Raw genomic sequence first — 27,744 nt, forward strand, 5'->3', positions numbered from 1 at the left:
ATCAGACGCTCCAGATGAATGAACCATCTTCAACCGCCATTGATCGCAGAGAGGCCAACGGGAAACAGAAGTCGAATCATGACGCCAAAACATTCCCAAATACCCCAAAATAAAAAAAATAAAAACGTGCTGCCCACACTTACCTGTAGCATCTAAATTACTTATCATCTGAAATATCAATCTATTCCAGAATGATGAATAGAAAATAAAAATAAATCAAAACAAATCGGTTTCCCATATTGCCGCATTCAGACAGAATCAATATAGTGAATCACATGAGGAGCATCTATTATTGAAAATGTTGCGAGGACACTAAAATCCCATCCGAAAATGAAAACATCTGCATCCATAAAGTTGGATGCACGCAGCATCAGCCACTCTTGACTCGCAACATATTTGAATGAAACTCATCGGTGGGCATTTAAAGCACAATTTGATATTCAGCATCACTTATGTCAAAACATAACGTGACTATGATCCATGTTTTCACCTCACAAATTCAACATGAGAAGAAACATAGTCAGGCTTACCTTGTGTCTTTTTCCTCCCTGCGGTTCTTTATTTCATCCTTTTTATGTCAGATTGAGCATCAAGTCTTTCAAAATGTGCTGCCGGAGAGTCGGAGGGGTGGACGGCGAGGTAGCTGTCGCGTCAAATGGAGCTCCGGGATGGGAGGATGCAGCCTTCCTCACTGCAAGACATCCAGAATCTGTCTGAGCGCTCGCAGCATCACAGGGCATGCACATACACTTTATGGCCACACGGTGGCAGTGTTGAACTCTGGAGAGGAGCTGGAAAAATGACAAGATTGTAATTTTTTTTAATAGTAATAACTTGAAAATTCTAATATTTTTTTAGAAGTCATTTTCTGTTGAAGTGCTTGTAAATTTGGATTTTTTTTTTTTACAGCAATGTCATATTTGGTGTGACAAATGGCAGGCAGATGAGAAGACAAAATCAAAACAAGCAATTTGCAATGAGTGCACTACAAATTGATAGTGTTTTGTTTTCCTAAATGAACCATAGCGACAGCAACATTGGCAAGAATAGAAGTGTTGCTTTCATATCCATTTATGACACAGAATGGTGCATTCAATGGGATTCTTTTAGAGGATGTGGTCTCCATGGGAACCACCTTGATCGACACAAAGCCCTTTTGACAAGATTGGATTTTCCCCCAATCTACACCTGAACACACATATTCATTTTGTTCTTACCTGTGTCAAAGAAAAAAATAGATGTATAGAAAATAAATGGGGGGGGGGGGGGGGGGGGGAAGAGGACCTAAGATTGAACCTTGTTGGACACCATGAATTTTTGCTCAATAAATATTCATTCTCAACTACTCCAGATGATGATTTTGAATAATATTGATGGATTCTATATTTATCACATGATAGTATTACTAAAAGGTGGCTTGAGTCAGCTAAGTCCTCACTAAAAAAAAAAAAAATGGATGAGCGCACATCATTGCAACAGCCCCTTATGGACAGCACAAAATGATGTCAGTCAATTTCCCCTAACAAGAATTGACAGATTGGTCCTAGACAGGAATACAAATCAATGATCTGGAAATATGAGTCATGGGGAAAAAAATAATACAGTATAATAATGTTTGGATATGATTGGTGCTCTCCGTCAGTGTTCTTTTGAGCGGGAAATGACGCCGCTCTGTCCTCTCATCAGCAGCCTGATGTGATGTGATTTCAGCAAACAAGCAGAACGCAAACAATATCAGAAGAAAAACAATTTCATGCAATTTGGAACCCGGGCTAGGAAGCCAGCTGCTTTTAGCTTTTTACGTGTGATGAATCTGTAATGGAGGAGAGTCGGAAAGCCTGCAGGAGGCTCAGCTCGTTGGATTCGGCCCACCGCCGCCACCGCCGCAGTGAAATGGATCATCAGCCCGTAGCGCCATTTCTCAACTCATTTGCACAGCAGGGGGGGGGGGGGTAGCTACACTGTTTATACCCATTGGCTGTTATTATATATGTTCTTTATTACTCTGTATTGTGAGCTGGAAAGAACACAACAATATGATCAATTGTGCCAAAAGAAACCGGGCGTTTATTTTTTTTTGACCTTACGCATGGGTTCCGAGATGGGTGCATGTGTCAGTATTTACATTTTGAAGTCTTCTTGATGTGCCGTGTGTTGCGCCAGTGCCAAGAGAGACGGCGTGGGAGGAAACGAAAGGAAGAGGCGGTATGACTTGAAAGCCCTCGGCTCCTTAAACATGAGCTAAGAGGTAAATAAAAGCAAGTCAAGTTTGCTTCGACTTACTTCCCCGTCAATCCAAACGGTTATCATGAGTGACAAGCAGAATTTGGGATGTTCGGCTATTTCCCACGTATGCAAACAAATAGAAAAACTCTTACAGCTTGCAAGCAGCACATTGTTTTATTTATTTATGTAAAACTGGGTCCTGGCCTTCAGTGCTTATTGTGTGCAGATGGCGCCGCCACTCTGCTATAAAACACAGAAGGTCATCAGTGTGTTTCATTTCAAATGGCTAAATAGGACTATTACCAGCTTTGCCCATTTGCTCGCTACATTTGAGATTTTGTTTCGTTTGTGGAGAGAGGAAAAAAAACATCTAAACAGAACCACATTAGGCCCCATGAAACATTCCAGCCTTATCAAGTATCTCAAGGTGTCCCCCAGGGTTCAATCTTAGGTCCCCTTCTTTTCCATTCATATATCCACCAAGCATATATCCAAATATTTTTTTTTTTTCTCTATCTACATTAGACTGCTTCACACCGAGAAATGTTTCTAAGAGTGTTTCCACGCCTCCAAACGGCAGGGTCGAGGCAAAATATTACACCTCTCAGGATGATGCACTGCGGTAGCTACATCACTCTGGCCCACAGCAGAATACATTTAGATGAAACAGATTGCTAGTTCCAAATGTAGGACTTGAATTGCTATCCGTGTGTTCGTAAAATATTACGCTGATCTAGCAAAGGGGATCTGATTAGGACATTTGGCAATTATTTATACCAAGGGAAAACTCGATTGGCAAGCATTTAAATCACACGCCTGTGACCTTTTTCATCAATCTTCTGTCGCAGGTGTGCCATTTCTAAGGGCCCCCCCCCACCTCCGTGATGATGCTGTATGCGAGGGGGTCCGCACAGCAGAGTTGGCAGTATATCCTTCAGATTGTTCATCAGCGTGCGGCGAGACAAACGACAGCACGCAACCTCTCGTGTCAGAGGCCATCGATCATGTCAACAGAAGCCTATCTGTGCCAACTCGTATGGACATAGTCGCCATTTTTTTTTTTTCCCATCAGTTTTCCACTGCTACACGGAACAATATACGGACTTCATAATCCTCTGTATAAAAAAAAAAAAAAGAAGAACCATGGAAGGATAAATAGTAAATATATGAGGTGTTGACTCTGAGCAGTTGGAAGAGAAGCAGCAAAAGCGGGTAAAGAGAGCCCTCTAGTGGACAATATGCACCTAACAACTTCAGGGGAATAGAAAAAACAAAAAAAAGAACAGTTAATTGTAGTTAAGATTTATTATTAGTATTTTTTGTTATTATATATTTATCACATGACCAAAAAACAAGGGTGTGTAGACTTTTTTTTTCAAATTCAACTACTTTTAAAAAGTAAATACATTTTAAGAAGTGTTTTTATAGAATGGTGGGGGTTGTCATTTGTGTTTGCAAGCGGCGTCGGTTGAGTTCCCTGACAACCCTGACAGGTTGCAACCTGCCCGGCTGGCTTCTGTGAGAACACGCAATCACACACACTCCATGAGACAATAAACACCCCCACCCTTGGAAACCAAAAAAAATAATAATAAAAAAAAGTTGCCATCAGCTGTGTTGCAAGGAAGTTGTTGAATAAAATAGTCTCCTAAATGATATTTGATTACTTTTATTATTCACACACTACTGATGAGAAAAAGAGCATCCTTAACAGTCGGTCTTTGCGAGGTTTTAATAAGCAAATTATTTTTATGATGAAGTGAAGCATAAGATGTTCACTATGTTGCGACCTTTTAAGATGATTTGTTCAACTTGCCAAACAATAATTCACATTGCAAATCGCATTGGTTTTATATTTACACAAGTAAATGAGTGGCCAATATTGAAATCATTTCCAATGTAAGGTGATAATATATTCAAACGTTTCCAAGGGGTTTGTAATGCCCCCCCTTCCCATGTCTAACCTGTTTTAAAGCGCTTTTGGCTGCTGATTTTGTGTATTGGAGGTTGCTGTGCAAGTCCTGTTTGCATACAGGGCGGGAGCCCCTGCCTCTTTTAGCGCCACTGTACGCGCCCCCAGCAGGCCCATCTCCTCCTTCTTCCATCTGTCGATAATTGCACTGCAGAAACTAAAGTCTAGAAGTGCACTGTGCAAAAAAAAAAAAAAAAGGTATCAACAGTATGTTTTTGCAAGAGCGGGGTCTTTGCCGCGTGACGTTTTGATCACCAACACCGACCGAGCCCACTTTCCTTGACGGTCAAGCAAAGATCGTCTCTCTTCCAGAATGTTTGCTCAGATGGTTTAAAAAAATAAATAAACATCCATCTATCCATTGTCTGAACCCTTTATCCTCACGACGGTCGTCATAATAATATTACATACTATCAATCTTTATCAGTTAATTCTCGAAACCTTAAAATAATTCTATTGATATTGTGAGACCTCTTCGTTATTTTGCAATCTTTGAGGTAGCGCGCCTGTTGCCCCGCCAACACAACTTTCAAGAGGCGTGGTCGACGGTTCGCACCCATTGGTGCTAGCGGAGGAGCTCAGGCAAGTATGGGCTCTCTAATTGGCTTCTATTCCCCGACGTCACACCAAGGGCTACTCTGATTGGCCAGCCGGCGCCAGATGCCGAAGAGCGCCAGAAAGCAAGCTTGAGCGGGTGATGCTGGGGTCTCCACGGGACAGTGCCCAAATTCCTCCAGCGGGACAGGTAGTGACTCTCTCTGGGGCTGGCCGCTTCTTTTAAAGAGGGAAAATTAGCTGCGATGGCGGTTTGACGAGAGGACGCAACGACGACCTTTTTTCTTTTTGGGGAAAAGCACCAAGTGGATCCCTTGACTTTTGCAGCATAAACAGCGGCAAGGTGGAGAATATTTTCCAACTTTTGATGCCTGATTTGAGCTTGGACTCGGCGCCAATCTTACGTAATTTCCAAACGCTATCAATTATTGACATATATATTGTCTACTTGACTTTACGATCGGTATTACACGAGAAGTTATGTTAGTACTAGTATGTAACATGACTCATTCATTTGAGCTACCAGTAACGAGGCGTGTCCAAAGATGTTACAACCTAAATATGTGATCCAAATGCTGATTACTACTACGTTATTGCCTTTTATATAGGAGTAACTTAAAGTACTTTATGACATTGGCGGTCGTTTAAGTTTGGATAAGGAAGGTCACTTCGAGTAGCTTGCAAGTAGCTTGTTAGCTTTGCGCCAAATTCAGCTGCCTCTTTTTTTTTTTCCTAACTTAAATGCTTTTGCCATCTACTGATATTCTTGCACTATATTGCAGATTTACCTTTAAAAAAAAAAAAAACATGGAAGTAGAATGTCTTACACTTAAAGATCTTACAAGTTCAAGGAAGATTGCACAGAAGGTAAGTGTGTGCTGGAAAAGTCCTTCCATACAAGGAAATGGAAGAAAACGACTAACAATTTAAAAATGGTCTCTGTTCTAGGAAAATATATTCACAGCGTGGAGGAAATCCACCCCGACAAAGTCGACAGAGCCGTGCGTACCCGTGATGACCTGGAAATGCGGCACCCCGGATCGGGGCCACGTCACCCCGATCAAACACCCCGCCGAGGCCGAGCCCTGGTCGCCCACGGCCAACTTGAAGATGCTGATCAATGCCGCCAGTCCCGACATCCGAAACCGCGAAATGCGAAAAGTGCTCTTTAGGCCCATCGAGAACGAATCGGAAAGCGCGGCTATCGGCGCAGATGACGGCGGTACGGCGGAGGATCAGGTGAGATGTTTGCTTCAAAAGGCGTTCGAATCATGAGCGGTGAAGCCTGAAATCAAATGGATTTGTTGTTTTTTTTTTACAGTTTGAAGTATTGGAAGAAGATGACGACGTGGAGAAGAAGCCAAGCAGGAAGGAGAAGAGCTTGGGTCTACTGTGTCAAAAGTTCCTAGCTCTCTACCCGGATTATCCGCCGCCTGACAAACCAATCTCCATCTCCCTGGATGAGGTGGCAACCAGTTTAGGTAAGAACCGATGGGAATTACACTGGTGCCTTCACTTACAATTATTTTTCTGATCTTCAGGTGTGGAGCGGCGGCGCATCTATGACATCGTCAACGTGCTGGAGTCCCTCACGATCGTGGGACGCATGGCTAAGAACAGCTACACGTGGCACGGCCGTCTGCGCCTGGAGGCCACGCTGCAGGAGCTACAGCGTCAAGGCCGCCAGCAGGGCTACCACCGCCACATGGAGCTCGCCAACCGGGAGGCCGGACGCAGCCAGGAAGGCGACGGCGGGGAGGACGACAACGGTCAAGGTAAGAATCAAAGTGTCCTCCGTATTTATTAGTTCTTATCCTCCTGCTGGCCATATGTTCCTTCAAATTGACAGCACGATTTATATTGTAAAAAGCTAAAAACGACTTGCCCTCATTCTAAGCTAGCTGCCACTAGATGGCGCCAAAAAGTAATATTCTTAGCTGATTTGGCTTTTTGCCCAAAAAAAAAAAAAAGATTTCTCTTCGTATTATGATTGTATCCGTCCACAGCGGCTGGGAAAAGGAAAGACAAATCCCTGCGTATCATGAGCCAAAAATTCGTTATGCTCTTCCTGGTGTCCAAGACGCAAACGGTCACGCTGGAAGCAGCGGCCAAAGTTCTCATCGAAGAGAGTCAGGACTCGTCCAGTCACAGCAAGTACAAAAGTGAGCTCTGACACAGCTGTGCGGTTTTTTTTTTGGGGGGGGGGCGGGGGGGTTTCCCGTCCAACTAAACATCCGTGTCTTCCAGCCAAGGTACGACGTCTCTATGACATTGCTAACGTGCTAACTAGCCTGGGCCTCATCAAGAAAGTGCACGTGCGAGAAGAGCGAGGCAGGAAGCCGGCTTTTCGATGGCTTGGACCGGTGGATTTTAACAATCCTGGTGCGGATCTTTACTCGTTGATCCTCAAGCTGCTATGACACGCTTTTGATGTTTCTCTGGTTATCTTTTACAGCAGACATCGTTGTGGGCGTCGGGAAAGCCAAGGTGGCACGCCACGCCTCTTTTAACCTCATCCCAACATCTGCGGCCGCGCAGCGGCAGATCCGCTCGGCACCAAGCAGCCCGCGCAAGGACCTAAACGGTGAGCGATGCTAACATTAGCGCCGGGTTTTAATCAACCACGGCGAGTTCATCGCATTTTTTTCTTCAATCAATCTTACAGCTCAGCCGTTAGATTATTCCAGAAAGATGGGAGCCGGCGAAACGATCTGTCGGCCGCAGTTCGGAAACAATGTGTGAGTCGTCGTTCCACCTTCATTAGCTAATCGCAATAAATGTGTCATGATTTGACGTGGCATGTTTGTTTGCAGAAACCCGGCCACGCCCACCCTGCTGGTCCCCGCCCTTCACCCGGAGCGGCTCTTTACGCTATCATCCTCCAGCCCCTGCCTGGCCTACCTACCCGGCCTGTCCCAGGCCTCCGTGGTCATGCTGTACAACCAGCCCGAAGGAGTCGGGTCGCTCCAGGAAGAACCGGCCGAAGGGAGGAAGAGAAGGAGGGAAACCGATGAAGAGGCGGTGGCGCTCAAGAAAAGCCCGTCTGACTTACGGGGTGGAGAGGAGGTGAGACGTTTCGTCAAAATTTTGGAAGTGTTCATTCTAAAAAGCGGATTCGTTTATCCTTCAGAGTGCGCAGAGCGGCGCGTCAGAAGCAACGGATGAGAACGTCGCCGGCACCCGGGCGTCACACTACCTCTACGTGCCAAACAATGCAGGTAACGTCACCTCAGTATGTTCACTCTTCAATTCAAAATGGATGACGAAAATTTATTTGCCAGGTTTGAAAAGCCTCAACTTCCTGCTCCCCTCCGGCCAAGCCCAGGCCCATCTCCCGCTGCCCTACATGCTGGTGCCATCCAGCGCAATCTCCCACTACCCCCTGCAGGGCGGCGACACTCAGGTGGGCTTCAACCTACCCACCCACTTTATGGTAGCGGCCGCGTCGTACGACCAGGCGCCGCCTCTTTCGTTGCCTTCCACGCCGGAACAGGGCGGGCGGGGTCCCTCGGGGGCGGCCAACGCTACAAGCGCACCGCAACCCCAGGTAAGGAGATCTTAACATGTCAACCTTAGTATTTAAAATAAAATCAATAAATCAAGACGCTAATGCCACCGCTCTCCTTTCACAGACTCCGCACACTCCAAAGGAGAGCCCAGTGCCCAGCTCCAAATCTTTCTTCCAGACTCCAGGCACCATGGAGGGTGTCAGCGCGGCGCCCGCGGCACGAAAGCGGGGCTCGGCGCAGAGGAGACTAGACATCAGTCACCCGTCGTCTTGTTAGGCAGTGAGCTGTACTATTTATAGTTCCGGGGATAAAATGACATTGAAACGGCACATATCAATTGTACGGGATTTGCAAATTCGGTTATTGGTTGTTTTTAATGCTCAGGACGAATCCGCGTCAAATCTTTTTTTGAGGTGGGTGTTAATTACTCATTACGGTAATTCATTTGACGTTTTCCATAGACCGCTAATAAGTTGATTAAGCTTTTGAAAAAAACAATAGGAAAACTGTGAAACAGCGCCGCTCTGTGGTAGGTGTTTGCCACTACATGATTTAATTATCCCCTCCCAAAATCAGCTTACCTTCTCCCCTAATCACACATGCATGATAATTCCTATTTATGTTTTTAGCTAATATATATATTAACTACAGGGACTGTAACAGAACACTTCATTTGGAACACGAGTTATTCTAAGGAATCTGTTATTGGCTTATTTTACTTGAGATGTTACCATGACGGTAAAGTGATGGGAAGAAAAAAAAAGCCTGTTTACATCCGATGCTTGTGTGGATGGCTGTGTGTGTCCTGTAACTTGACGATGCATTCAGGTACTTGAATTTTTGTGATTTCTACCATTTGGGTATTTTACAGAACTCTAAAGAGTACAGTAAAGAGAAGTTTGCCCACTGGTACTCATGGTTTGATGCATTTGTGGGACAAGTGCCTTTAAGGGTTGTTGTTGTTGTTGTTTTTTTTAATGTAGAGGTATTATTTTCAGTTGTCCTAGCACATTTTTCTTTTCCGGTTGTTCAAGGAGTTGCCACGGCAACCACTTTGCCCAAACTAACGGTGCTACGTACTGACTGACCAACCCACTGTGAAACTATTCAGGACGCCACACCAAAACGTGCGAGGACAACCCACTCTCATTCATATTCAGTTCTTTTTGTGTACATCGTATCAATTAATGCTTCCGTATTGTTACATCCTTGTTTTAATGTTTTATTGCACTGTTCTTTTTAAATATGAAACCTAGTACCATCTGACTGTAGCTGCGGGCTATTGATTTTCCCCAAATGACTGTCACATACTTCAATAAAAGTAATATTTCTGTATTATTTTGTGTTTCTCTTTAGTTATGACCTCCTTAGTTAAGACTTTTTTTTTATTTATTTCTGCTGCATAATGCGATTTAAATGCCATTTACCCGTAGGTTATTTCTGAGAAAACCCAAATAATATTGGGGCGATAAAAAATCCGACACTCCTTGAATGCGACGTTCAGAGCTCCCAAGCCCCGCCCATCTCTGCCATCGCTAAAAAACGAGCGCTGTGCGACGTCATCGAGATATTACGGCGAAGCACAGTCGACGCTACGTAGACCTTTGGAATTTCGTCATCTTAACATCTGCCTGCTTATTATAAAGTCGACCAAAAGGTATTTTACGATCTGTATGTTGCACGCACTTTCGATGTAAACATGTTTGCTTCTTGAATGTACACAGGTATGTGAGTAACCTTTATTTTTTTTTATAAATGTTTTCTCTAGTTAGTTATAATGTAACGAAATTAGTGTGAAAGCAACAAACCCTTAGTTTGCAGTACTTTTTTTAAATCATAAACATGCATAAAAATATTATTGCTAAAAGCCAATGCAAAACGCAAGCTAAGAAACGAAATATCAATGTTGTGATTTTATACATATAAATTCTTTTGGATGGGCTGGAATTGATTATTACTCATTTCGTTGGCAAATATAATTTGAGATACGAACCACTGTGGCATGAATCTGAAACTCAATTCACTCAAATAGTTTGACTCCATTAAATGCCTCATTCATTGATGAATTTGACAAAAGTTGTTTCAACTTTTGACTCTTTCTGTTGTCTATTATGCCTGGCATTGTGTTGATCCAGATGTGAGGAAGATAACAACATCTGGCCAGATAATCGCATAGTAAGTCATGTCATCACATCAAGATCTTCAAATGGCCCCAAATGGACACATTTCTAAAGCAGCCCAGGGTCTGTAATTACAGCCAGACGCAAATGGCGAGGCATCAAGGGCACGATTGTGATGTAATGTTTCTCGAGGGTCTGCGGTAGAGTACGCCGCGACACCCAGAGGCATTCCTCAGGGTATTAACTCCAATTCATCCCCAGGTTGTGAGGATTCGATTTTTTCCACCCAGAAAGAAACTCCATGCTCTCATTCGTATAGGAAATAACTCGGAAACGCAAACGTGAGCAGTATGGGATTTTCCGTGAAATGGATCAAAATGCAGCTAAAACTTGCAATTTTTTTTTTTACCACTTACGGCGGAGGAAAAGTTCAAACGCTAACCACACAAGTGACAATTCCAAATAGGATTCTGCTCCAATCTGTCAGTGTAAATAACAACAATTGTACATTTTTCTCATTTGTCACAGTCACAATGCCAAACTGGGGCGGAGGTAACAAGTGCACGGCGTGCAACGGCACCGTGTACCACGCTGAGGAGGTCCAATGCGACGGCCAGAGCTTCCACAAGAGTTGCTTTTTCTGCAGTGAGTATCTATGAGCTAAGCTACAGACAAAAGGAGACACCGGGTCTTTGTGACCCGGTGACATCACGCCGGGGTTCCGACCATCTCGGATAAGATATCACCTCAGAACGTCTGACAAAGACGTCTTGTCACATTGTTGCAGACAATGGGGACTTTGTGTCTTTGGTTTCATTTTTTTTTTTTTTTCTCGATGGAATAATCGATGATAAAAACATATGTGTGTCGTCAGTGGTGTGCAGAAAAGGTTTAGACAGCACCACAGTGGCCATCCACGACCAGAAACTCTACTGCAGCTCGTGCTACGGCAAGAAGTACGGTCCAAAAGGCTACGGCTACGGCCAGGGGGCCGGCACGCTCAATATGGACCGAGGGGAGCGACTGGGAATCAAACCCGAGCAGTAAGCGTCGCTATCCCAATTTCTTACTTTTGTTTCACTAACATGATGAAAAATAAGCAAAACAAACTTTGGGTATTTTTCCTAAAGCCTTTTTTTGGTTATGTAAGCAGCTACAATGAGGTTCATTCAGGAGGACTGGCCGTCACCCTCCAGTGAGCCTCCATGAAGCAAAAATGACATTCATTGTCTATTGTCTTCTCTCCATAGGTCGCCAGGTCACAAGCCCACCACCAACCCCAACCCGTCCAAATTCGCCCAGAAGTTTGCCGGATCGGAAAAATGCGCTCGCTGTGGCGACTCGGTGTACGCCGCAGAGAAGATTATGGGCGCGGGTAAGGTGAGTGTCGGACATTTGATCAATTCTGTTCCAATAAATGTCACATTCAAAAATGTTCTATCAAGACAGTATAAATACGTGTACGAGTAAAACAGGTTGTGAATAGAAAGCAAACTCACCGAGCTTTTCTTGAGAAGATTCCAAATGAGGGAAAGCATAAAACCTTGAAAATTCCATCCATTTTTTGCAAAAATATGCTCCAGGAATGATCAAATAAAATAAAAAACATTCACATGGTGCTCCAAACAACAAGTCCACCTTGTTACTTCATCCCTGTTTGCAATCATTTGATTGGAGTGTTTACCCCACAGGTGTGAGGTGTATTGTTCACTTCCTGGATGGGAACCAATCAGATTTCAGCATTGATAATACAAACAGAAAATGACTGTTTAAAATAATAGAATAGCAAATTGCATGTTTTAGTTTCATTTAAATTATTATTATTTTTTTTAATTGGTTAAATGTTTTGTTACTTCATCCCTGTTTGCAATCATTTGATTGGAGTGTTTACCCCACAGGTGTGAGGTTCACACAGTTCACTTCCTGGATGGGAACCAATCAGATTTCAGCATTGATAATACAAACAAAAAAAAGACTGTTTAAAACAATAGAATAGCAAATTACATGTTTTTGTTTCATTTAAATTATTTTTATTTATTTTTCTAATTGGTCAAATGTTTTTTTTTTTTATCTGGTTGCCAAATTGAACTTAATTCATCTTTGTGCCCACAGACATGGCACAAGAATTGCTTCCGCTGTGCCAAATGCGGCAAGAGCCTGGAGTCCACCACCCAAACGGAAAACGAAGGAGAGATCTACTGCAAAGGTGACATCATAACTAAAATACTAAATTATAGCAGACATGGCTCATTTATTTCTTAGTTACCGACAACACGAAAGGCGTCACGAGTCACATCGTTTCAACTCTTGTTCTGCTATTATTACGCAATTCAGTAATCTTTTAAAGCTCTTGATGCATATTTTGGCTTTTGAGAAAAATAAGCCAACAAACATGACACATGGAGAGAAAACAACACAAGGTCACTGAACCTTGAAATTGAATTTGTGTAGAATAGATAAATCAAATGATGAAGTCACATGCAGCACCCGATTTTGTTTTTCTCATGATCTCTATGTCAACCCAACAAACAGTCCGACCTTTGACTCAGTAAGCTTCAGCAAAATATTTTGGACTGTCACTGTTGTTCCTCACACTCACAAGCAGTTTGACACCAAAGTGAGATCAGAAAAGCAGGCCGAAAAGGACACACAGTAAATTCCCATCCACTTTTCCCTGAGAATTATTTCTTAAAAATAAAATTTTGGAAGAAGGCACGAGTTGCTTGTCAGAAGTTAAGTTAGATAACACTTACCTGATTACTATCTCCACAGCTTGCTATGCGAAGAACTTTGGCCCGAAAGGATTCGGCTACGGCCAAGGAGCCGGCGCCTTGGTCCACGCCGAGTGACATCGTCGCCATTCCTCGCCGCTTTTTTTTTTCTGTCTTTCTTTGAATCTGTCTCAAATAAAACAAAAGACCCCTCCCCCCCACACACACACAAAAAAAATCACATTTGCCTGTCTTTTATTATTAAAGCCATTAAAACTCAACCATGCCCGTATGTTTTACATCTGAAGCGGATTTAAATTGACGTGGGCCGAAAGAGAGGCACTGGAAATGATATCGTCAGATTTTTCTGCGCGTATATATATTTATATATACTGTACATCCCCCCCAGAACATAAATGACTTTTACTGTCGGAAGAACTCGTGAAACCGGGTTTGATTTTTTCTATGTGTTGATGGGCGAAAAAAACACCAGGGCCCGTCTTGCATGATCACATTTCTGCTTTTAGAAAAAAAACAAAAAACAATTGTCTATTGTCTTTGCTTTACATTTTGTACATCCAGTGGTATAACAAACCATGACATTTAAAAATTATACAAAAAAAAAAAATGGGTGAGTACAGTCCACAAGTATGGAATATAATACACAATGGAAGGGGGGGGGGGGTCACTAGACACTGGATTTGAGGGCGATTAAAACAATTTGCCGATACATAACATCGAGTATATACAGTGGCTTGGGGGCGGGGCATCATACATGCAAGTGTGCGACACCAGTGTTGGACATCACTAAAAGCTACAGTCACTTCTTCATGTCCTTGTCATTTCGGGCCCCCCTCAAATTGAATTTTTTAAAAAACTACAGAAAGAAAAATGGAGTTCCAGATTATTTATGTACACAGTCTTTACAATCTCCGCTTCACATAGGGGGGTAAGTAAACAATAGGGGGCCGGGGGGGGGGGGAAGGTGCTGCTAGGCCCTTTTGTTCAGTAAAAAAAAATAAATCAGTGCAAGTTTGTAGGCAGACAAAAACAAACAACAAAAAAAAAGACTTGACAGCTTTTTGATACAAACACATGGAATGAAACTTCCTATAATTCAGAATAAATACTACCCAACAGCGACAGGGATATTCTTAGTAATAAAAAAAAAACTACTGTAACAAAAAAAAAAAAACTGAAATGACAGCATCTCATTGATAAATACGTTTTAAATAAATACCTGCAACTTTTTTTTTTCTTTTATGTTCCGATATTTGCCGGTCCGGAAACGCTGATAAAAAGACATTCCCTTATCTGTAAATAAAAGAACATAAATAGAGTGAAGAGGGGATACTGCAACCGCATCTCTACTCGTACCAGAGGTGATTTGGGATTTTTCTGTCGTTTTGTTGTCCGTCTCCCTCTAATAGTGGTGACAAGATGGAGAGGGGAGAGGGAGGGGGGGGGGGGGGGGTTGCCCTTAAACAGCATGCTAATCCCGTCGTCCGGTGTTTTTGCGATGTCATCCAAAGGAGTGTCGATTTCTCCCGGAAAACGAGGACTCCCGCCTCCCCCTTTCTGTTTTCGCACTTTTTTTTTTTTTTTTACACCAGCTGGTAGCCAGAGCCTGACGTCTGGTCGTAGTCTATTGTATACTGCGTGGTCCAGTCCACCGCCACGGGCCGGATCAAGCCGCAGCAGCGGACTTCGAAGAAGTCGATGAGGTTTCGGACGCAACCGTGACTGTAAAGAACAAAAGGTATGAATTTTCATGTGATTTAATTGTGAATGAAAAAATTTCCCATTCTCAAAAAAAATGCAATTTTTGGGGCTGCGGACATGACGTGGTTTGCTTAAAAAGTGGATGAACGTGTACTTGGGGTCAAGTCACATGGTCAAAATCACATCGTTGGTCGTCTCTGGCGCAGGTTATAATTGAAGCGCTTCTAAAATTACAAGGAGTGACAAACCACAGGCCTGGCAGCTGTGTGAGATCAAAACCTTTCGTACTTACTTGAAGGGGCTTTCGATGGACGTGGCCGTGACTTTAAAGTGCTTGTACCTCCGAGCGTTCATCCTCTCATTGGTGGTAATTCCTAGAGCGGCGATCTGGTGGAGAGAAATTGCAACGTCAGCGACTTGTTATTTCTGCTAGATGATGCAAAATATAGTGAGAAGTCCGGACCTGGTAGAGTTGACACATGATGAGCACAGCCACCCACATAAAGTGGAAGAGGCTGTTGAGGAACATCCAGAACATCCACGGCGAGCAGGCGGCGATCTGAGTCAGGTAGAGCCAGAAGCCGTCTTTGGCGTAAGAGGTGGCGCAGTGGATCCTCCAGTCTGCAACGGACAACGACAGCATTAGCTTTGCGATGCTAATGCTATTAAACGTCCTCGTATCATTTTAGGGGAAATCATTGTAGTGCGGTGTTCCGCAGGGTTCGATTTTAAGCCTCCTGTTCTTTTCAAGTTTTCTCAGTCACTCACAAGCGATGCAGCCGTAAATCATCCAGCAAATCATGCACAGCAGGAAGAAAAGGTAACCCATGAAGTAGCGGTGGTTCCCGCTTCCTGCGGACACAAAAAAAAAACGTCACTTCCCGCTTTTGTTTGGAGAAGAAACTGTTTCAGGTGAAACAACAATGGTGACTGTAGCTAAGAAAAAAAATAAATAAAGTGACATGCTCAAACGGTTCTTCATCGTCGGTGGTCATCTTCCTTTTCTACTCCCAGCCTGTTTTGTCGCTCGAAAAGCTTCATCCAGGTATTTAATTACGACGTACCTACGCAGTTGCCCACCCAGGGGCAATGGTGGTCGAATTTGGCGATGCAGCGGTTGCACACGGCGCAGTGTTTGGATCTGATAGGCTTCCGTATCTGCATAGGGAGACAGTGACACAATAGTCATATACGTCCTGAAATATGAAGAAGAAAAAAAAAAAAAAAGAAGTGATCCGGGCTTACCAAGCATGTGCTGCAGAAGATGCTGAGATCCAAGCTGCCCGTTTCTGCCAGCTCCACAATAGTCTAGAGGAGCGAGGAAAGCAGATCTGAATGATTAGTAAACATCTCGAGTGATTTGGACTTAAAAAATAAAATAAAAATCCTAGACAAAGATTAAAAATCTGGACATGTTTGGGTAGAAGAGGTTCCTCCACAGGGAAGGGAAAAGCTTTGAAGCTCTCCAACAATGTAGGATATTTTTAGCATGTTCATCAATCACGGGATGGGGATCCGGGCCCCCTTTCGCTGTGCTTTATAGTCCGATAATGAGGAAGAAGACGGCGTGTGGCGTTTTTTTTTTTCTTTTTCTTCCCAACCCTAATTGGAATGCGAGGATATTACCTTTTTCTTCTGCTCCTCGGAGGCTTTGATGATCCCTGGGTCTGATTTCCACGATTTGCCAAAGTTGTAGAAGAGAGCCAGCGTGTTAATGAGGAAGGGCACGTGGACAGTGGCGAAGGGGAGATGTGTCGGGCGAGGTTAAGAAACACAATGGACGAGCAAAGACATCCGTACTCGCTCTCCCTATTAGTGAAGCCGTGATGCGTATGATTCAATTAGCAGCTTCCAAAGACAAAGACAATTCTTCTCTGGACAGGAAAAAAAAAAATAAAACAACAGATTCACTCACTGCTGTTCCGCTTCAACTTTTCCAGCCATAAATCTAGCAAAAGTAGCTAACGAGCTAACGCCAAACGACTCCGTAAAGGATATCATTCCAGAACCAGTAGAACCAGGTTGTATACATCCAAAACTTGGTGGCCAGGTAGATTCCCAGAGGGAGAGCGCTGTGCATGGAGTGGTCAAAGAAAACCCTGGGAAGAAAAAAAAAAGTATAGTGAGGCCTTTTAACACATTCACTGCCATTGATGGATATAGAGTTCAATCTTTTGAACTGAATTCTGATTCCATGACTTACTTGGAGAGGAACTGCACGGCCACCCAGACGCCCACGTACATGAGTCCCTTGATAATCCAAGAGTCGATATCCAGGTTGGCGATGAAGCCTACGAGCCAGATGACCAGGAAAGGCGTTCCCAACATCACCTTCTGTCTCACCTCCTGGAGCCAGACGACAAAACGACAATGTTTTCTCATCTACTTACAGCGCGGAATAACAATAATAAATCTTCTTGTTGTCTTTTCGTAATATGACCGTCACTGTCCCCAACCTTGTCCATCTTGAGTCTTTTCAAGTAGGACGGGCTGTCGTAGCCTTTAGCTTGCCGCGCTTCCTGCAGGTGATTGATCATCCAGACGTTCTTCCTTTGCTTAGCGAGATCAAGCGGCGTTTCGCCCTTCAAAACAACACGCGGAATATAACGTGAGAAAGAGAGAAAGCCGATTTGCACGAGACTCGATTGCGGTACCTTGATGTTCTGCGCGTCGACGTTAGCGTTGGCGTCCAGCAGCAAGCTAATGACGGTGGTGTTGCCGGCCAGCACGGCCCAGTGCAGCGCCGTGTTCTTGTGGTACTTGTCGCCCAGGTTCACGGACACGTTGAAGGTGAGCAGCAGTCGGGTCGGGTCCACGCTGTAGCCAGAAAGTCGGCAACATTTAGCATGGCCGATTGATAAAATGGCGTGCGTGTTTACGCACCTGTGCGTCCTGTACGCTGCCCACATGAGGGGAGTCATTCCATTCTGGTCCATCATGTCCACATCCTGTCATGCACGAAAAAACAAGAGAGAGAAATATGTTGAGTAAGCAAACTGGATGAGGGCATGTGAATGGAAAATGAATGCAATGGCTCCCTCGGGTGGACAAGAGTGGTACGACACGCAAGTAAACAACCATTCCAAATCATTCAGTATGTCTTGGGAATAAAAATAAAAGTATTCAGCACATCTGACCTGCCCCTTGGCGATAAGGTAAGCAACAATGGAAGTGTGGCCAAACTGGGCAGCCAAGTGGACGCAACTGCAACCCTCGCCGTCGACCAAGGACGGGTCGGCGCCGTATTTCATCAGCTGCACCACCATGGATAGGTGGCCTTGCCTGACAGAAAAGAAGAAAGAGTCACAGAAACGATAAGGAGCAAAAACATTTTTCCCCTTGCTGCAGTCAAAGAAAAAGACTGGGGGGGTTAAAGGTCAATGCAAGATGGAGGACAGGCTATTAATAATGCAGAAGCAAAGACATCAGAAAACAAAAGCTACCTGGTGGCCCAGTGCAGTGGTGTGGAGTTGAGGTCTCCACCAAGCTGGTCCACTATGGCCCCCTTTGATATGTAGTACCTGCCGTCACGTATTGTTAGCGCCTATGTGCTTACAGGAAACGAGAGCAGAAGAAGAGCGAGACTCACTTGACCAAATCTACCCTGTTGTTAATGGCAGCCCAGTGGAGGAGCGTCACATTTTCTTTGTCCGGCTGCCGGACGTCAAATCCGGCCTCCACCAGCTCCCTGCATCGCTCGAAGATGCCGTATCTGAGAAGGAGAGAAAATGAGGGTCGGGTTGAACGGTGAAATCGATTCTGAATGTGAGCCAAAGGTTTTTAGTGGTGCTCACTGCGTGGCTTTAACGATGTCCCATGTGCTGTAGTCGTCCACGTGGTTCTTGCGGCTGACGGTCTCGCCGTAGCCGTGGTTGAAGTGGCTCTGAGGTTTGATTTCCTAAAGAGAAACCAAGTTCAGGTTTTCTGTGGTGCATTCCAGACAAAGAAGGCAATTTAAGACTCTAGAACCTAGCTAAGTGTTTGTAATGTTTTTTTTTAATCAACCTCAAGGGCAAGGCAATAGAAAAAGAGGACAACGCCAGCTAATCTCATTCTGCAGCGGAAGATCTAAAGTGTCACATGTGCGACGTAGCATCTGCGCTCACATTCAATTAGCTTCCACGGTAACACGGAATAACCGGCAATTAGCCTCGATGGCTCTCTATGCAGCTATTTAGCCATAAATAACAAATATAATGGGGCCATCTTGTAAATATTAGTTAACAGGTGGCATCATATCGATATTTTGGTGCATTTATTAGTATTGTTATTATGGGAACTGTGCTCCACGTTCTAGGCGAGATCATTTGTGAAAAGGAGACCTCAGTCGCTATCATTTTTATTTTTTGCTTAAAAAACAAGGTTGATTGAATGATGAACCAATGCAACCATTTCATTGAATACCATTTCTAATTGGTGTGCTAACATGTTCGGCATTAACTGCAGCTACGTTATAAGAACAGACTAGTAAGCCACAGTTAGGAATCCAGTCGACTAAATACACAATGACTAAGCCTTTTCTTTCTTGAAAATATGTTTTAGAAATGGAAATGAGCAGCATCTAGCTAAATCAAAATGAGACTTTGATGAACACTCATTGCCATGGGAATGATGTGTTTAAGTGCAAGTAGGTTATTCGACACCTTCTAAACAATCAATAATTTTAATAATTCAATGTTAGCAACACTTTTTTGTGTGATATATGGTAGCCTTATAGATATTCACTACACATTTATACCAGCTAGCCTTGTCAATGTAGCTCCCGAGCTACATGACGCTCGACTGAGAATTGTCATTTTTTCGGAACGCCTAACGACACTTAAACGCACCGCCTGGAATGCATGATAGCGGCCGTGCAATTGCCAAACAAATATTGAGAACAACAAACACTTTGGCGTGAAAATATTGCGGACATCTACTGGATGTGTGTGCACTAGCAATGCAGCAGAAGGTGTGTATGTGGTGGTGGTGGTGGTGGTGGTGGTGGTGGGGGGGTGTACCGTTAGCGCATTTAGCATCGTTAGCAGCCTGACATCCCCCCCCCCCCCACTAGTGGTAATGCAGGGGGCATTGGCTGTTGCGGGAGGGGGGGGGGGGGGGGGGACAACGACATGCAAACATCCACACCGATGCCCAAAATTTGGCTAAAAGGCTGTTTATGTATATGCGCCTAAACGACAACTTGTGCAAAATGTACCTCTGGATGGAGAATAGGGACGCAGCCAGCTTCCTTCTCATACTCCTCCATGACATCGGCCATCTTGGTGGTGATGCCCGCAGTGCATTGTGGGAAAGGAGGAGGCTGTGAAGGGGGCACACCGGGGGGTTGCGAGGAGGGCGGAGCTGTCAAAAATAAAACAAATTGTTTCATTTGTGTCATTTAAATTCACTATCTAGGGTGTTATTTAACAACTCACGCCATTACCATATATTGTATAAATACCTCATTGATGTTGTCAATATTGTAGCAAGGCCATGCTATTATATATGTGATATAGTATGTTATTATAATATTGCCTTTAGAAATAGATGACGTACTACGCAAAACGCATCGCACATAGTGACCGGATATCTTTCTTGGTGAACCGGAAGTGTACGCTAAGAAAATAAACAAAAATACAATTAACAAAGATCAAATGAAATATTTACTAGAGTCGATTTTTCCCATTGCTGTTTTTTATTCAAAAGTCTATTAAATTCTAAACATCTTTTGATATTTCTATTTTAATTCGAAGCTCCCGGGGCACACTACCGGTTGGTTGCCTCCGCCGCTTTGAAACACCAACAGCGCCAAAGTTGAGCCTCTCCAAAGAGGAAAATGTCAACAGAAGAACCACGATGGCGAGAAGTTCATTCATTCACAGGTGTAATTCCTCGCTCCAGACACGGACACCGGGCAGTAGCCATCCGGGAGCTGATCGTAATTTTTGGGGGTGGAAACGAAGGCATTGCTGAAGACCTCCATGTTTACAACACTGGTATGCTAACGTTAGCCTAGCAATGTTTTTAGCTTTAGCCTTTGCGACAAGTGTCACAAACTTCAAACAATAGGCTTTTGATTTTTTTTTTTTTTTGTTCAAGCCCCGTCTGCGTTATTTAGACTTAATATTTAATTTTGATTCGTGCATTATTAAGCGGAACCGGTAAAACAGCTGTTAATAAGTTTTTTTTTGTTTTTTTACATGTTACACATGTCATATGAAACAGGACAAATGTAACAGCTTTCACAAATGCATGTGTTGTTACATTCAATGTTACTCAATACTTACATTTCTTATAGTCTCCAAGCAATGGTTTCTGCCTGCGGTGAGAGGAGACATCCCACCCGGCTGTGCTGCCCACGGCTTAGTCTGCGAGGGGACCCGCATCCTCGTCTTTGGCGGCATGGTGGAGTATGGCAAATACTCCAATAATCTCTATGAACTTCAGGTAATGCTTGTCATCGTAATGTTATCGTATTGAATCTTATGTATATTTAATGGCCCAGGCTGGTCGATGGCTTTGGAAGAAGCTGAAACCCCGAGCGCCCAGGAATGGCCTGCCTCCGTGCCCGCGTATCGGGCACAGTTTCACTCTTGTGGGTAGCAAGTGCTACGTGTTTGGGGGGCTGGCCAATGTCAGCGAGGACCCCAACGGCAATATCCCACGGTATGTTGAAGGACGGCCATTGCCGAATATCTGACCTCCAAAGTGAGCCGGGCTTCGTTATGGCAGATACTTGGACGACCTTTACGAGTTGGAGCTGCAGTCTGTATCCGGGGTGAGATGCTGGAGCATCCTGGAGACAAAAGGGGGCGGTCCTTCAGCACGGGAGTCTCACACGGCGGTCGCCTACTCCGGCCTAGGCTCTCCGAAGCTCTTCATCTTCGGAGGGATGCAAGGCTGTAGATTAGATGACCTCTGGCAGCTTGACCTCAGTAGGACACTGACATGCTAACTTAAATGTATGTACTACGTAGGTGTCACGTGGTACCCTGTCTCTTCTTCAGACACGATGGCGTGGTCATCGCTTGAAACGAGAGGTTCCGTGCCACTACCCAGGAGCCTTCACTCTGCCAATGTGATTGGAAACAGGTAAGAGATTTTTTTTTTTCTTCACCTCCGACGAATGGCCTACAAGACGTATTTGAATGTTCTTACCTGCAGAATGTTCGTATTCGGCGGCTGGATTCCAGTTCCCGAGTCGGAGGAGCACAATGCAGCAGGAATTAAATGGATTTGCACCAACTCCCTGAGTGTGCTTCATTTAGGTCAGTACTTTAGCTCAGTAAGCTACTCTCGGAAGAGATGCTAAAGCTTCTCTCGTAGACACTATGAGCTGGAAGAACCTGGGTCAGGACTACGACGACATCAGCTCTCAACTGCAGAGCCGCAAGACTCAGAGCGACGATGACAACACCGAGCGGCCCAAAGCTAGAGCCGGCCACTGCGCCGCCGTGGTGGGATCCAGGCTCTACATTTGGAGCGGCAGGGATGGCTACCATAAGAACTTCTATCAAGTTTGCTGCAAGGATCTTTGGTACCTGGAGACAGGTGAGAAGCAGATCCCATTCAAGTCCTACCTTTTGATGTCATTGAATTTTTGCTATTTCAGATCGACCGGCCCCGGCCGATGCCGTGATGCTTATCAAATCCACCGTTAGCATGCTTCACGTGGCGTGGCGCCCCCTATCTGGAGCGGACTGCTACATCCTTCAGATTCAGCCCACGTGTCCAGCGGGGAACCATCCACAAGTCAAACAGGTGGACTCAGCTTCAACAGACAGAGACGGCAAAGATAAAGGTAAGTAAAAAATCTCCTCGTGAGGTATTTCGCTTTTAAATAGCATTTTAGATTCATTCTGAAATTTTCCTCTGTGGATTGTACCTTAGCTTTCCAGTCCTCCCACGGTACAAGTGAAGGCAACACTGAAGAAGAAGAAGGGAACACGTCAGCACGGGTATGCCATGCTATCTAGCACAAAAAAAACAACATCGGATAATATCTTTCTATTTACACGCCATTTTCTAGGATGGTTCGAAGCGGCACGACAGTCCGACAAAATCATCCCAAGATAATTCGTCAGGATCTCAACAGGGTAAAATTCATGCTCCTAAAAATGCGGAACCCAAATGTACGATCGATTGACTATTGTCTCTTTGACTCTACCAATATAGCTGAGAAGATAATGGATCATCCCTCGCAGAATGCAGAAGAAGCCATGTGGTTTGACGTTGGTGTGTTCAGAACTCTCTTCTCTGAGGTCCGCCACTTCTATCTGCCAGCTGACAACAACCAAGCGACCCTCAGCGGCCGACCTGCCGTCACAAAAGAGGTAAAAAAAAAATAAAATAAACCAGACTGCCGATGGTTGTTGGTCTACTCCATTGTCAGAGGAAGCTGCCGTCTCCTCACGACTATCAGGACAGAGAGAAGCAAGAACTGGAGCCGGGTCAGAGTTACCGTTTCAGAGTGGCGGGCCTCAATTGCTTCAGCCAAGGAGATTTCAGCCCAGTCAGCGAGTTCAAGACGTGCCAACCCGGTTTCCCTGGAGCGCCGTCTGCAGTCAGGATAACAAAGGCAATGAATTTGAGGAGAAAAAAAAAGTCATACCAAAGTGACAACTTAAAAAAAAAAAAATGAAATGACATGAGGTGTTTTTTGATGTTTCAATACAGGCTAATGATTTAGTCCACATTACATGGGAAGCTCCTCCATCTCCATCAGGTCGGATTCTGGAATATTCCATGTACATGGCGGTGAAGAAAAGCCGCTCGTCCAGCTCGGAAGGTCCGGGCCAACTGGCGTTCATCCGAATCTACCGCGGCGTCAAGGTGTTCTGTACTATCGGCTCCAACCAACTGGTCAACGCGCATCTGGATTGCTCCGCCGCCAACCGGCCGGCGCTGGTCTTCCGAATCGCCGCCAAGAACGAGCAAGGCTACGGCCCGGCCACGCAGATCCGCTGGATTCAAGGTCGGGAGGGAAAGCGGCCGTTAATAATGTCGATTTGAATCTGACTCCGCTTTTGTGTTCTTTTCAGATGCGTTTAAACTGCGAGGTGGATCCAAGTCGGACGGCGGCGCTACGGATGACTTTGACGCTGCTGATAGGTGAACAAACAAAAGCACACACAAACTTTTTTTTTTTTTTTTTTCTCTTTTAAAAAAGTCTGTCTCTCTTTTACAGCTCCAGTTGAAACTGAACGACGAATAAGACTGCACTCTGGCAATCAAATGTATTTTGTATATAAAATTGAAGGTCGTAGTTTTGGTAATTTATGTATTTAAATATTTTTAATAAAACTCTTAATTCATAGCTTCACACAAATATTTTTTTTGTAACATAGACAAATAAGCAATATATTTTTATTTTTTTTATTATTAATCACATCCAAGTACCAAGAGTTGATTTTAGTGAATTCTTTTTTTGTATGCATAAATTCCAGGTTTTTTTTTTTTTTTTTCACTTTGTATCATGTTTTGTAATCATGTAAATCTGTTTACAATGATTCCCTGTAAATTTGGAGACTTGCTGTTGCGCACGTTATGTTTCAGCAGTAGAATTTTTTTTTTCCCATGAAACCTCTTTTGGTGTTTACATTTTTATTTATGGTCATTGCAGCATTTTTTGTTTGATGAGGGAATAAAGTTACCAATCGAGATTGGCAAGTCATTGCACAACTCTGGTTCATTTTTATTTTGAAGTATTCACTGACTCGCAAGCAACAATAAAACTACTTGACGGCGGTTAACCATATGATATTTTTGTACTTATTTGTTACCTTTCAACAAATTGCACTTTTTACATATTACGCAGAAAGCTGAGAATTCCAATTTACCAGAGGGTGCCCGAACGCACCGCTGTTTATGACATCATAACTCTGATCCCATGTCACCTTATTAACTTGAGCTTTGATGTATGGACACAAAACACAGCATACGCTTACCTCCTTCCTCATTACTTTATATTTGATATCAAAATGGACGCTTCTAACCTGCCGATGGTTCCTGCGACCGGGATGGAGCTTCATCACATGTGGTCTGATCTTCAAGGGAAGTGCGAAACCTACAAATCAAATTACAACGTTCTCAAGATAGAACATTCCAGGTTTCGATTGACTATGAGTATTGTTAAAACCACAATTTCAAAACCGCCGGTTAACACAAATCGAGAGAAGATTTTAAAAACAAATTTTTTTTTTAGTTTGCAGGATGAACTATTGCATATACAGGGGGAAGTCAAACGTCTCCATGGCCAGCAGGATAAGCTCCAGTTACAGTTAGCTGAGCGATCAAGAGAACTTCTCAATCAAAAAAGGGAGATGGAGGAGCTTCGGCTGCAGGTAGATACAATTTGAAAAGCATAAATATATTGTCATATTTTTTTTTTTAAATCGATGATTGTATCTGAAATAAAATTCTGGAATTGGTCCTAAATGGCAGGTGATGACTCCGAAACGTCTGGAGTTGCTCAGAACCCAAGTGCAGCAGGAATTAGAAGCTCCGGTCCGACAACGTTTCAACAAATTAGAAGAGGTGTTGTCAAATAATTTTTCAGAAGTTTCCATTGACATCTAATTCTCATTTTCTTTTTTCAGGAGACAGAAAAGTATCGCTCCGAGTTCAACAAGCTACGCTACGCCTTCACTGTGCTCAATTCTCAATTCGAACACCAAAAGGAGGAACACGTCGGTGTACTGGAGGGCCAGAAGATGCGCTATGAGGTGGAGGTGAGGGATTCAGGAAGTGTCTCATTTTGAGATGATCATAAAAATATTTAACCTGGTTTTGTTAGATCGCCCATCTGAAGAAAGAGAAGGAAAATCTGGCGGCGCAGTTCAAGAAGGTCGATCCGTTGTACGAAAGGAAGCAAGTGGAGTTTCTCCTCAAGGAGAAAACGCAACTCGCCATGTTGCTGAAAGCTCTGCAGGCGGAGGTGGACGACCTGCAAGCAAAGAAGGACAACTCGGACCATCAGGTGGAATGCATCCAGCTTTCTCAGAATAGACAACTCACGGAATCTCAGGCCACGTTGAAGTCGCTGGAGGTGAAGACCACCAGGATCTCGGAAGGTGAGTTAGATATCGGTTGGTTTTAATGGAAGCCGCTTGTAGTCAGAGCGCCGGTGCATGTCGATGCGATTGGAACGCATGGAGAGCGAACTTCATCTCAGCCTGGAGCAGAATAACCAGCTGACCGGACAACTGCATAAAATGAAAAGAGAAGTGAACTCACTCACCTGCCAGGTGAGATCAAGCAACTCGAAACGCCAACAAAAAAAGATAAAAGCTACATATTTAGACCAGCAGAGGGCGCTGTTACATTGTTTGACTATCAGATGGAAAGCCTGAAGTTGTCACACAAGACTGAGTTGGACAACGCCAAACTGGAATTCAACCGATCCAAAGGCGAAGTGGAGAGGGAGTGTGATTCGTTGAGAGCCCAGAAGGAAAGTAAATGGACTTTTTTGGTTTTTCATGCTCCCGGAAGGAAATTAATTTCAGATGCTAGTGGCCAACGTACGTGTTTTGGATTTGAATTGCGTCTCCTCAGGTCTGCAAACAGAGGTGGTGGATTTAAAGGAAATGCTGGAGAAACATAATGAGCTTCTTGTCACCAAGGAAAAGGAGATGGTCAGAAAGGTGAAGTCCGTCTGTGATGAAGAAATGTTCAAGACGACTGCCTTGCTGGAAGAAAAGTGAGAATCCCCGAGCGGGTTTGACAGATTCTTTTTTTTTTAATTCCTGACTTTTTTTTTGTTTTGTTTCGTGCTAGGTTGGAGTTGGAGCAACGTCTGTTGGAGTTTGAACAACAGAAGACGATGCAGGAGATGAACTTGCAAACCCAGAAAGACGAATGGCAAGAGCATCTTCAGATGGCCCATAAAAGAGAAGAGTCTGTCCGGAAAGAGCTTCAAAATCTCAGGTTGGTTTGCTTCCCGTTTTTTTTCGTTTTTTTTCTTGGTTTCAAGCCAACATTTGATCTTGTCAGAGCTAAATTAAAGCAGCAAAGTTCTCATCTGGAGGAGCTGGAGAGACACAAAGCAGAAGTGATTGACTTAAAAGAGGTGAGTAGACATCATGATGAAAAATCAAAATCATATTTAGACTAGTGGTGAGTTTCTAAAAGGTTTTTACTTCTTCAATAGAAAAACCAGGAACTCTACTCCCACCTGGGGGCGCTGTCACGATCTGAAGCGGAGCTGATGGAAGCAAACGATCGTCTGAGGGAAAAATTGGAACTCATGAGGGAGGAGAACATCCGTCGTGGGGCAGAAAGGTGCAATTGAATGAGCATGCCGGTAAAAAAAAAATCTTTTACCCATCCTCTTGCTCCTCCTCCAGGCTGGTGGAGGACAGTAAGGAGCGAGAAGCTAAGCTGGAAGAAAAATACACTCAGCTCAAAGATAAACTGCAGAGAGCAGCGTCTGCGGAGAAGAAGGTGTTTCCTTCCACGTGAAAATTGATTTGCTCTCAGTTCTAAAGCCAATCGTGCGTTTTGTTGTGTTACGCAGCGGCGAGACCTGGAGGAGAAAAAAGAGCAGAGCTTGCATAGTACGATCCAAATGCTGAGGGAGCAAATAGATGAACTGAAACAAGACGGTGCTTCGGCCAACAAGTGAGTCTGAGAAGGAAAAACGTGCCTGATGTTTTTCCACAATCATCTAATTTGAAGGCAATTGTGACAACACCCCTCCGCCAGAAGGTTGATGGACTATCAGCAGCGGCACAACGAATTCCGACGTCTCCTGATGTGTAGCAACGGTTCTTTCAGCGTGGGCACGGCTCAAATCACCTCGCCGTCTCGCCCCGCCCTCTTCCTGGGATCTGAGATGATGCTTTCCAATTTGCAAGTACGCCTCAGCGGTCACGTTGCCCGACGTCTTTGCCCGTTTTCATGTCAAATTCTTGGGAATATTGATGACCTGTATGTTTAGCAAGAGGAGG

The 27,744-nt window shown here is 44.1% G+C and overlaps 5 protein-coding genes across 13 annotated transcripts; 4 read left to right on the forward strand and 1 right to left on the reverse strand.

The window, feature by feature from the left end:
* Positions 1–4,929: 4,929 nt before the first annotated feature.
* On the forward strand, positions 4,930–9,589 carry e2f7 (E2F transcription factor 7). Its single transcript, XM_085902525.1, has 13 exons — positions 4,930–5,096; positions 5,536–5,620; positions 5,702–5,992; positions 6,075–6,234; positions 6,295–6,528; positions 6,760–6,915; positions 7,001–7,135; positions 7,209–7,337; positions 7,419–7,491; positions 7,567–7,819; positions 7,884–7,971; positions 8,035–8,300; positions 8,386–9,589. Exons 2-13 carry the CDS (start codon positions 5,561–5,563, stop codon positions 8,536–8,538), a joined length of 1,998 nt encoding a protein of 665 aa, XP_085758651.1. The 5' UTR covers positions 4,930–5,096; positions 5,536–5,560; the 3' UTR covers positions 8,539–9,589.
* A 196-nt stretch (positions 9,590–9,785) lies between these two features.
* Positions 9,786–13,374, forward strand: csrp2 (cysteine and glycine-rich protein 2). Of its 4 annotated transcripts, XM_085902547.1 has the most exons (7): positions 9,970–9,986; positions 10,398–10,437; positions 10,911–11,027; positions 11,257–11,425; positions 11,633–11,762; positions 12,495–12,588; positions 13,155–13,374. In XM_085902547.1, exons 3-7 carry the CDS (start codon positions 10,916–10,918, stop codon positions 13,229–13,231), a joined length of 582 nt encoding a protein of 193 aa, XP_085758673.1. In that variant the 5' UTR covers positions 9,970–9,986; positions 10,398–10,437; positions 10,911–10,915; the 3' UTR covers positions 13,232–13,374. The 4 variants fall into 4 exon arrangements, with proteins under 4 accessions (XP_085758674.1, XP_085758671.1, XP_085758673.1 ...); XM_085902548.1 differs by lacking the exons at positions 9,970–9,986; positions 10,398–10,437 and adding an exon at positions 9,786–9,919; XM_085902545.1 differs by lacking the exon at positions 10,398–10,437 and having other exon boundaries at positions 9,945–9,986.
* zdhhc17 (zDHHC palmitoyltransferase 17) lies at positions 13,338–27,322 on the reverse strand. Of its 5 annotated transcripts, none has more exons than XM_085902527.1 (30): positions 27,119–27,322; positions 26,970–27,020; positions 26,321–26,825; positions 25,814–26,001; positions 25,580–25,742; positions 24,793–24,863; positions 23,259–23,355; positions 22,965–23,113; positions 22,683–22,723; positions 22,378–22,568; positions 21,956–22,268; positions 21,789–21,867; positions 21,085–21,679; positions 20,013–20,158; positions 18,610–18,713; positions 18,405–18,527; positions 18,259–18,336; positions 17,953–18,097; positions 17,699–17,763; positions 17,470–17,632; positions 17,272–17,397; positions 17,019–17,161; positions 16,812–16,914; positions 16,442–16,564; positions 16,061–16,123; positions 15,880–15,973; positions 15,584–15,667; positions 15,279–15,436; positions 15,108–15,202; positions 13,338–14,836 (listed from the first exon to the last, which is right to left on the reverse strand). In XM_085902527.1, the coding sequence occupies exons 14-30, from the start codon at positions 20,073–20,075 to the stop codon at positions 14,698–14,700; spliced, it is 1,869 nt and encodes a 622-aa protein (XP_085758653.1). In that variant the 5' UTR covers positions 20,076–20,158; positions 21,085–21,679; positions 21,789–21,867; positions 21,956–22,268; positions 22,378–22,568; positions 22,683–22,723; positions 22,965–23,113; positions 23,259–23,355; positions 24,793–24,863; positions 25,580–25,742; positions 25,814–26,001; positions 26,321–26,825; positions 26,970–27,020; positions 27,119–27,322; the 3' UTR covers positions 13,338–14,697. The 5 variants fall into 5 exon arrangements, with proteins under 5 accessions (XP_085758653.1, XP_085758652.1, XP_085758654.1 ...); XM_085902526.1 differs by having other exon boundaries at positions 26,935–27,020; XM_085902528.1 differs by lacking the exons at positions 25,814–26,001; positions 26,321–26,825; positions 26,970–27,020; positions 27,119–27,322 and having other exon boundaries at positions 25,580–25,751.
* hcfc2 (host cell factor C2) lies at positions 19,723–24,540 on the forward strand. 2 transcript variants are annotated; one of them, XM_085902519.1, is made up of 16 exons: positions 19,723–19,766; positions 20,551–20,793; positions 21,096–21,244; positions 21,303–21,463; positions 21,530–21,732; positions 21,805–21,889; positions 21,962–22,065; positions 22,124–22,348; positions 22,410–22,598; positions 22,688–22,755; positions 22,827–22,893; positions 22,973–23,130; positions 23,190–23,375; positions 23,474–23,771; positions 23,839–23,908; positions 23,985–24,540. In XM_085902519.1, exons 2-16 carry the CDS (start codon positions 20,634–20,636, stop codon positions 23,992–23,994), a joined length of 2,133 nt encoding a protein of 710 aa, XP_085758645.1. In that variant the 5' UTR covers positions 19,723–19,766; positions 20,551–20,633; the 3' UTR covers positions 23,995–24,540. The 2 variants fall into 2 exon arrangements, with proteins under 2 accessions (XP_085758645.1, XP_085758646.1); XM_085902520.1 differs by lacking the exon at positions 19,723–19,766 and having other exon boundaries at positions 20,429–20,793; positions 23,220–23,375.
* Positions 24,724–27,741, forward strand: LOC147040200 (centrosomal protein of 83 kDa-like). The gene is made up of 12 exons (XM_085902524.1): positions 24,724–25,140; positions 25,241–25,333; positions 25,396–25,527; positions 25,593–25,844; positions 25,912–26,043; positions 26,136–26,250; positions 26,351–26,495; positions 26,573–26,864; positions 26,946–27,076; positions 27,142–27,238; positions 27,312–27,415; positions 27,500–27,741. The coding sequence occupies exons 1-12, from the start codon at positions 24,778–24,780 to the stop codon at positions 27,732–27,734; spliced, it is 2,091 nt and encodes a 696-aa protein (XP_085758650.1). The 5' UTR covers positions 24,724–24,777; the 3' UTR covers positions 27,735–27,741.
* The last annotated feature ends 3 nt before the right edge of the window (positions 27,742–27,744 follow it).

The sequence above is a fragment of the Syngnathus leptorhynchus genome, chromosome 21 (assembly GCF_054491065.1).
Source record: "Syngnathus leptorhynchus isolate UIUO chromosome 21, UIUO_Slep, whole genome shotgun sequence".
NCBI classification, from domain to species: Eukaryota; Metazoa; Chordata; class Actinopteri; order Syngnathiformes; family Syngnathidae; genus Syngnathus; species Syngnathus leptorhynchus.

Bases quoted from the DNA above. Each gene is read 5' to 3' on its own strand.
- e2f7 (XM_085902525.1), top strand. From the start codon at position 5,561: ATGGAAGTAGAATGTCTTACACTTAAAGATCTTACAAGTTCAAGGAAG. The intron at 5,993-6,074 runs GTGAGATGTTTG...TTTTTTTTACAG, and splicing joins GCGGTACGGCGGAGGATCAG to TTTGAAGTATTGGAAGAAGA. The intron at 7,820-7,883 runs GTGAGACGTTTC...TTTATCCTTCAG, and splicing joins ACTTACGGGGTGGAGAGGAG to AGTGCGCAGAGCGGCGCGTC.
- csrp2 (XM_085902545.1), top strand. The intron at 11,028-11,256 runs GTGAGTATCTAT...GTGTGTCGTCAG, and splicing joins CAAGAGTTGCTTTTTCTGCA to TGGTGTGCAGAAAAGGTTTA. The intron at 12,589-13,154 runs GTGACATCATAA...CTATCTCCACAG, and splicing joins AGGAGAGATCTACTGCAAAG to CTTGCTATGCGAAGAACTTT.
- zdhhc17 (XM_085902527.1), bottom strand. From the start codon at position 20,075: ATGGCCGATGTCATGGAGGAGTATGAGAAGGAAGCTGGCTGCGTCCCT. The intron at 18,528-18,609 runs GTGAGCACCACT...TCTCCTTCTCAG, and splicing joins GACATCGTTAAAGCCACGCA to ATACGGCATCTTCGAGCGAT. The intron at 15,668-15,879 runs GTACGTCGTAAT...TTGTGTCCGCAG, and splicing joins CTGGGTGGGCAACTGCGTAG to GAAGCGGGAACCACCGCTAC.
- hcfc2 (XM_085902519.1), top strand. From the start codon at position 20,634: ATGTCAACAGAAGAACCACGATGGCGAGAAGTTCATTCATTCACAGGT. The intron at 21,733-21,804 runs GTAGGACACTGA...TCTCTTCTTCAG, and splicing joins CCTCTGGCAGCTTGACCTCA to ACACGATGGCGTGGTCATCG. The intron at 21,890-21,961 runs GTAAGAGATTTT...TCTTACCTGCAG, and splicing joins GCCAATGTGATTGGAAACAG to AATGTTCGTATTCGGCGGCT.
- LOC147040200 (XM_085902524.1), top strand. From the start codon at position 24,778: ATGGACGCTTCTAACCTGCCGATGGTTCCTGCGACCGGGATGGAGCTT. The intron at 25,334-25,395 runs GTGTTGTCAAAT...TTCTTTTTTCAG, and splicing joins GTTTCAACAAATTAGAAGAG to GAGACAGAAAAGTATCGCTC. The intron at 25,528-25,592 runs GTGAGGGATTCA...TGGTTTTGTTAG, and splicing joins AGATGCGCTATGAGGTGGAG to ATCGCCCATCTGAAGAAAGA.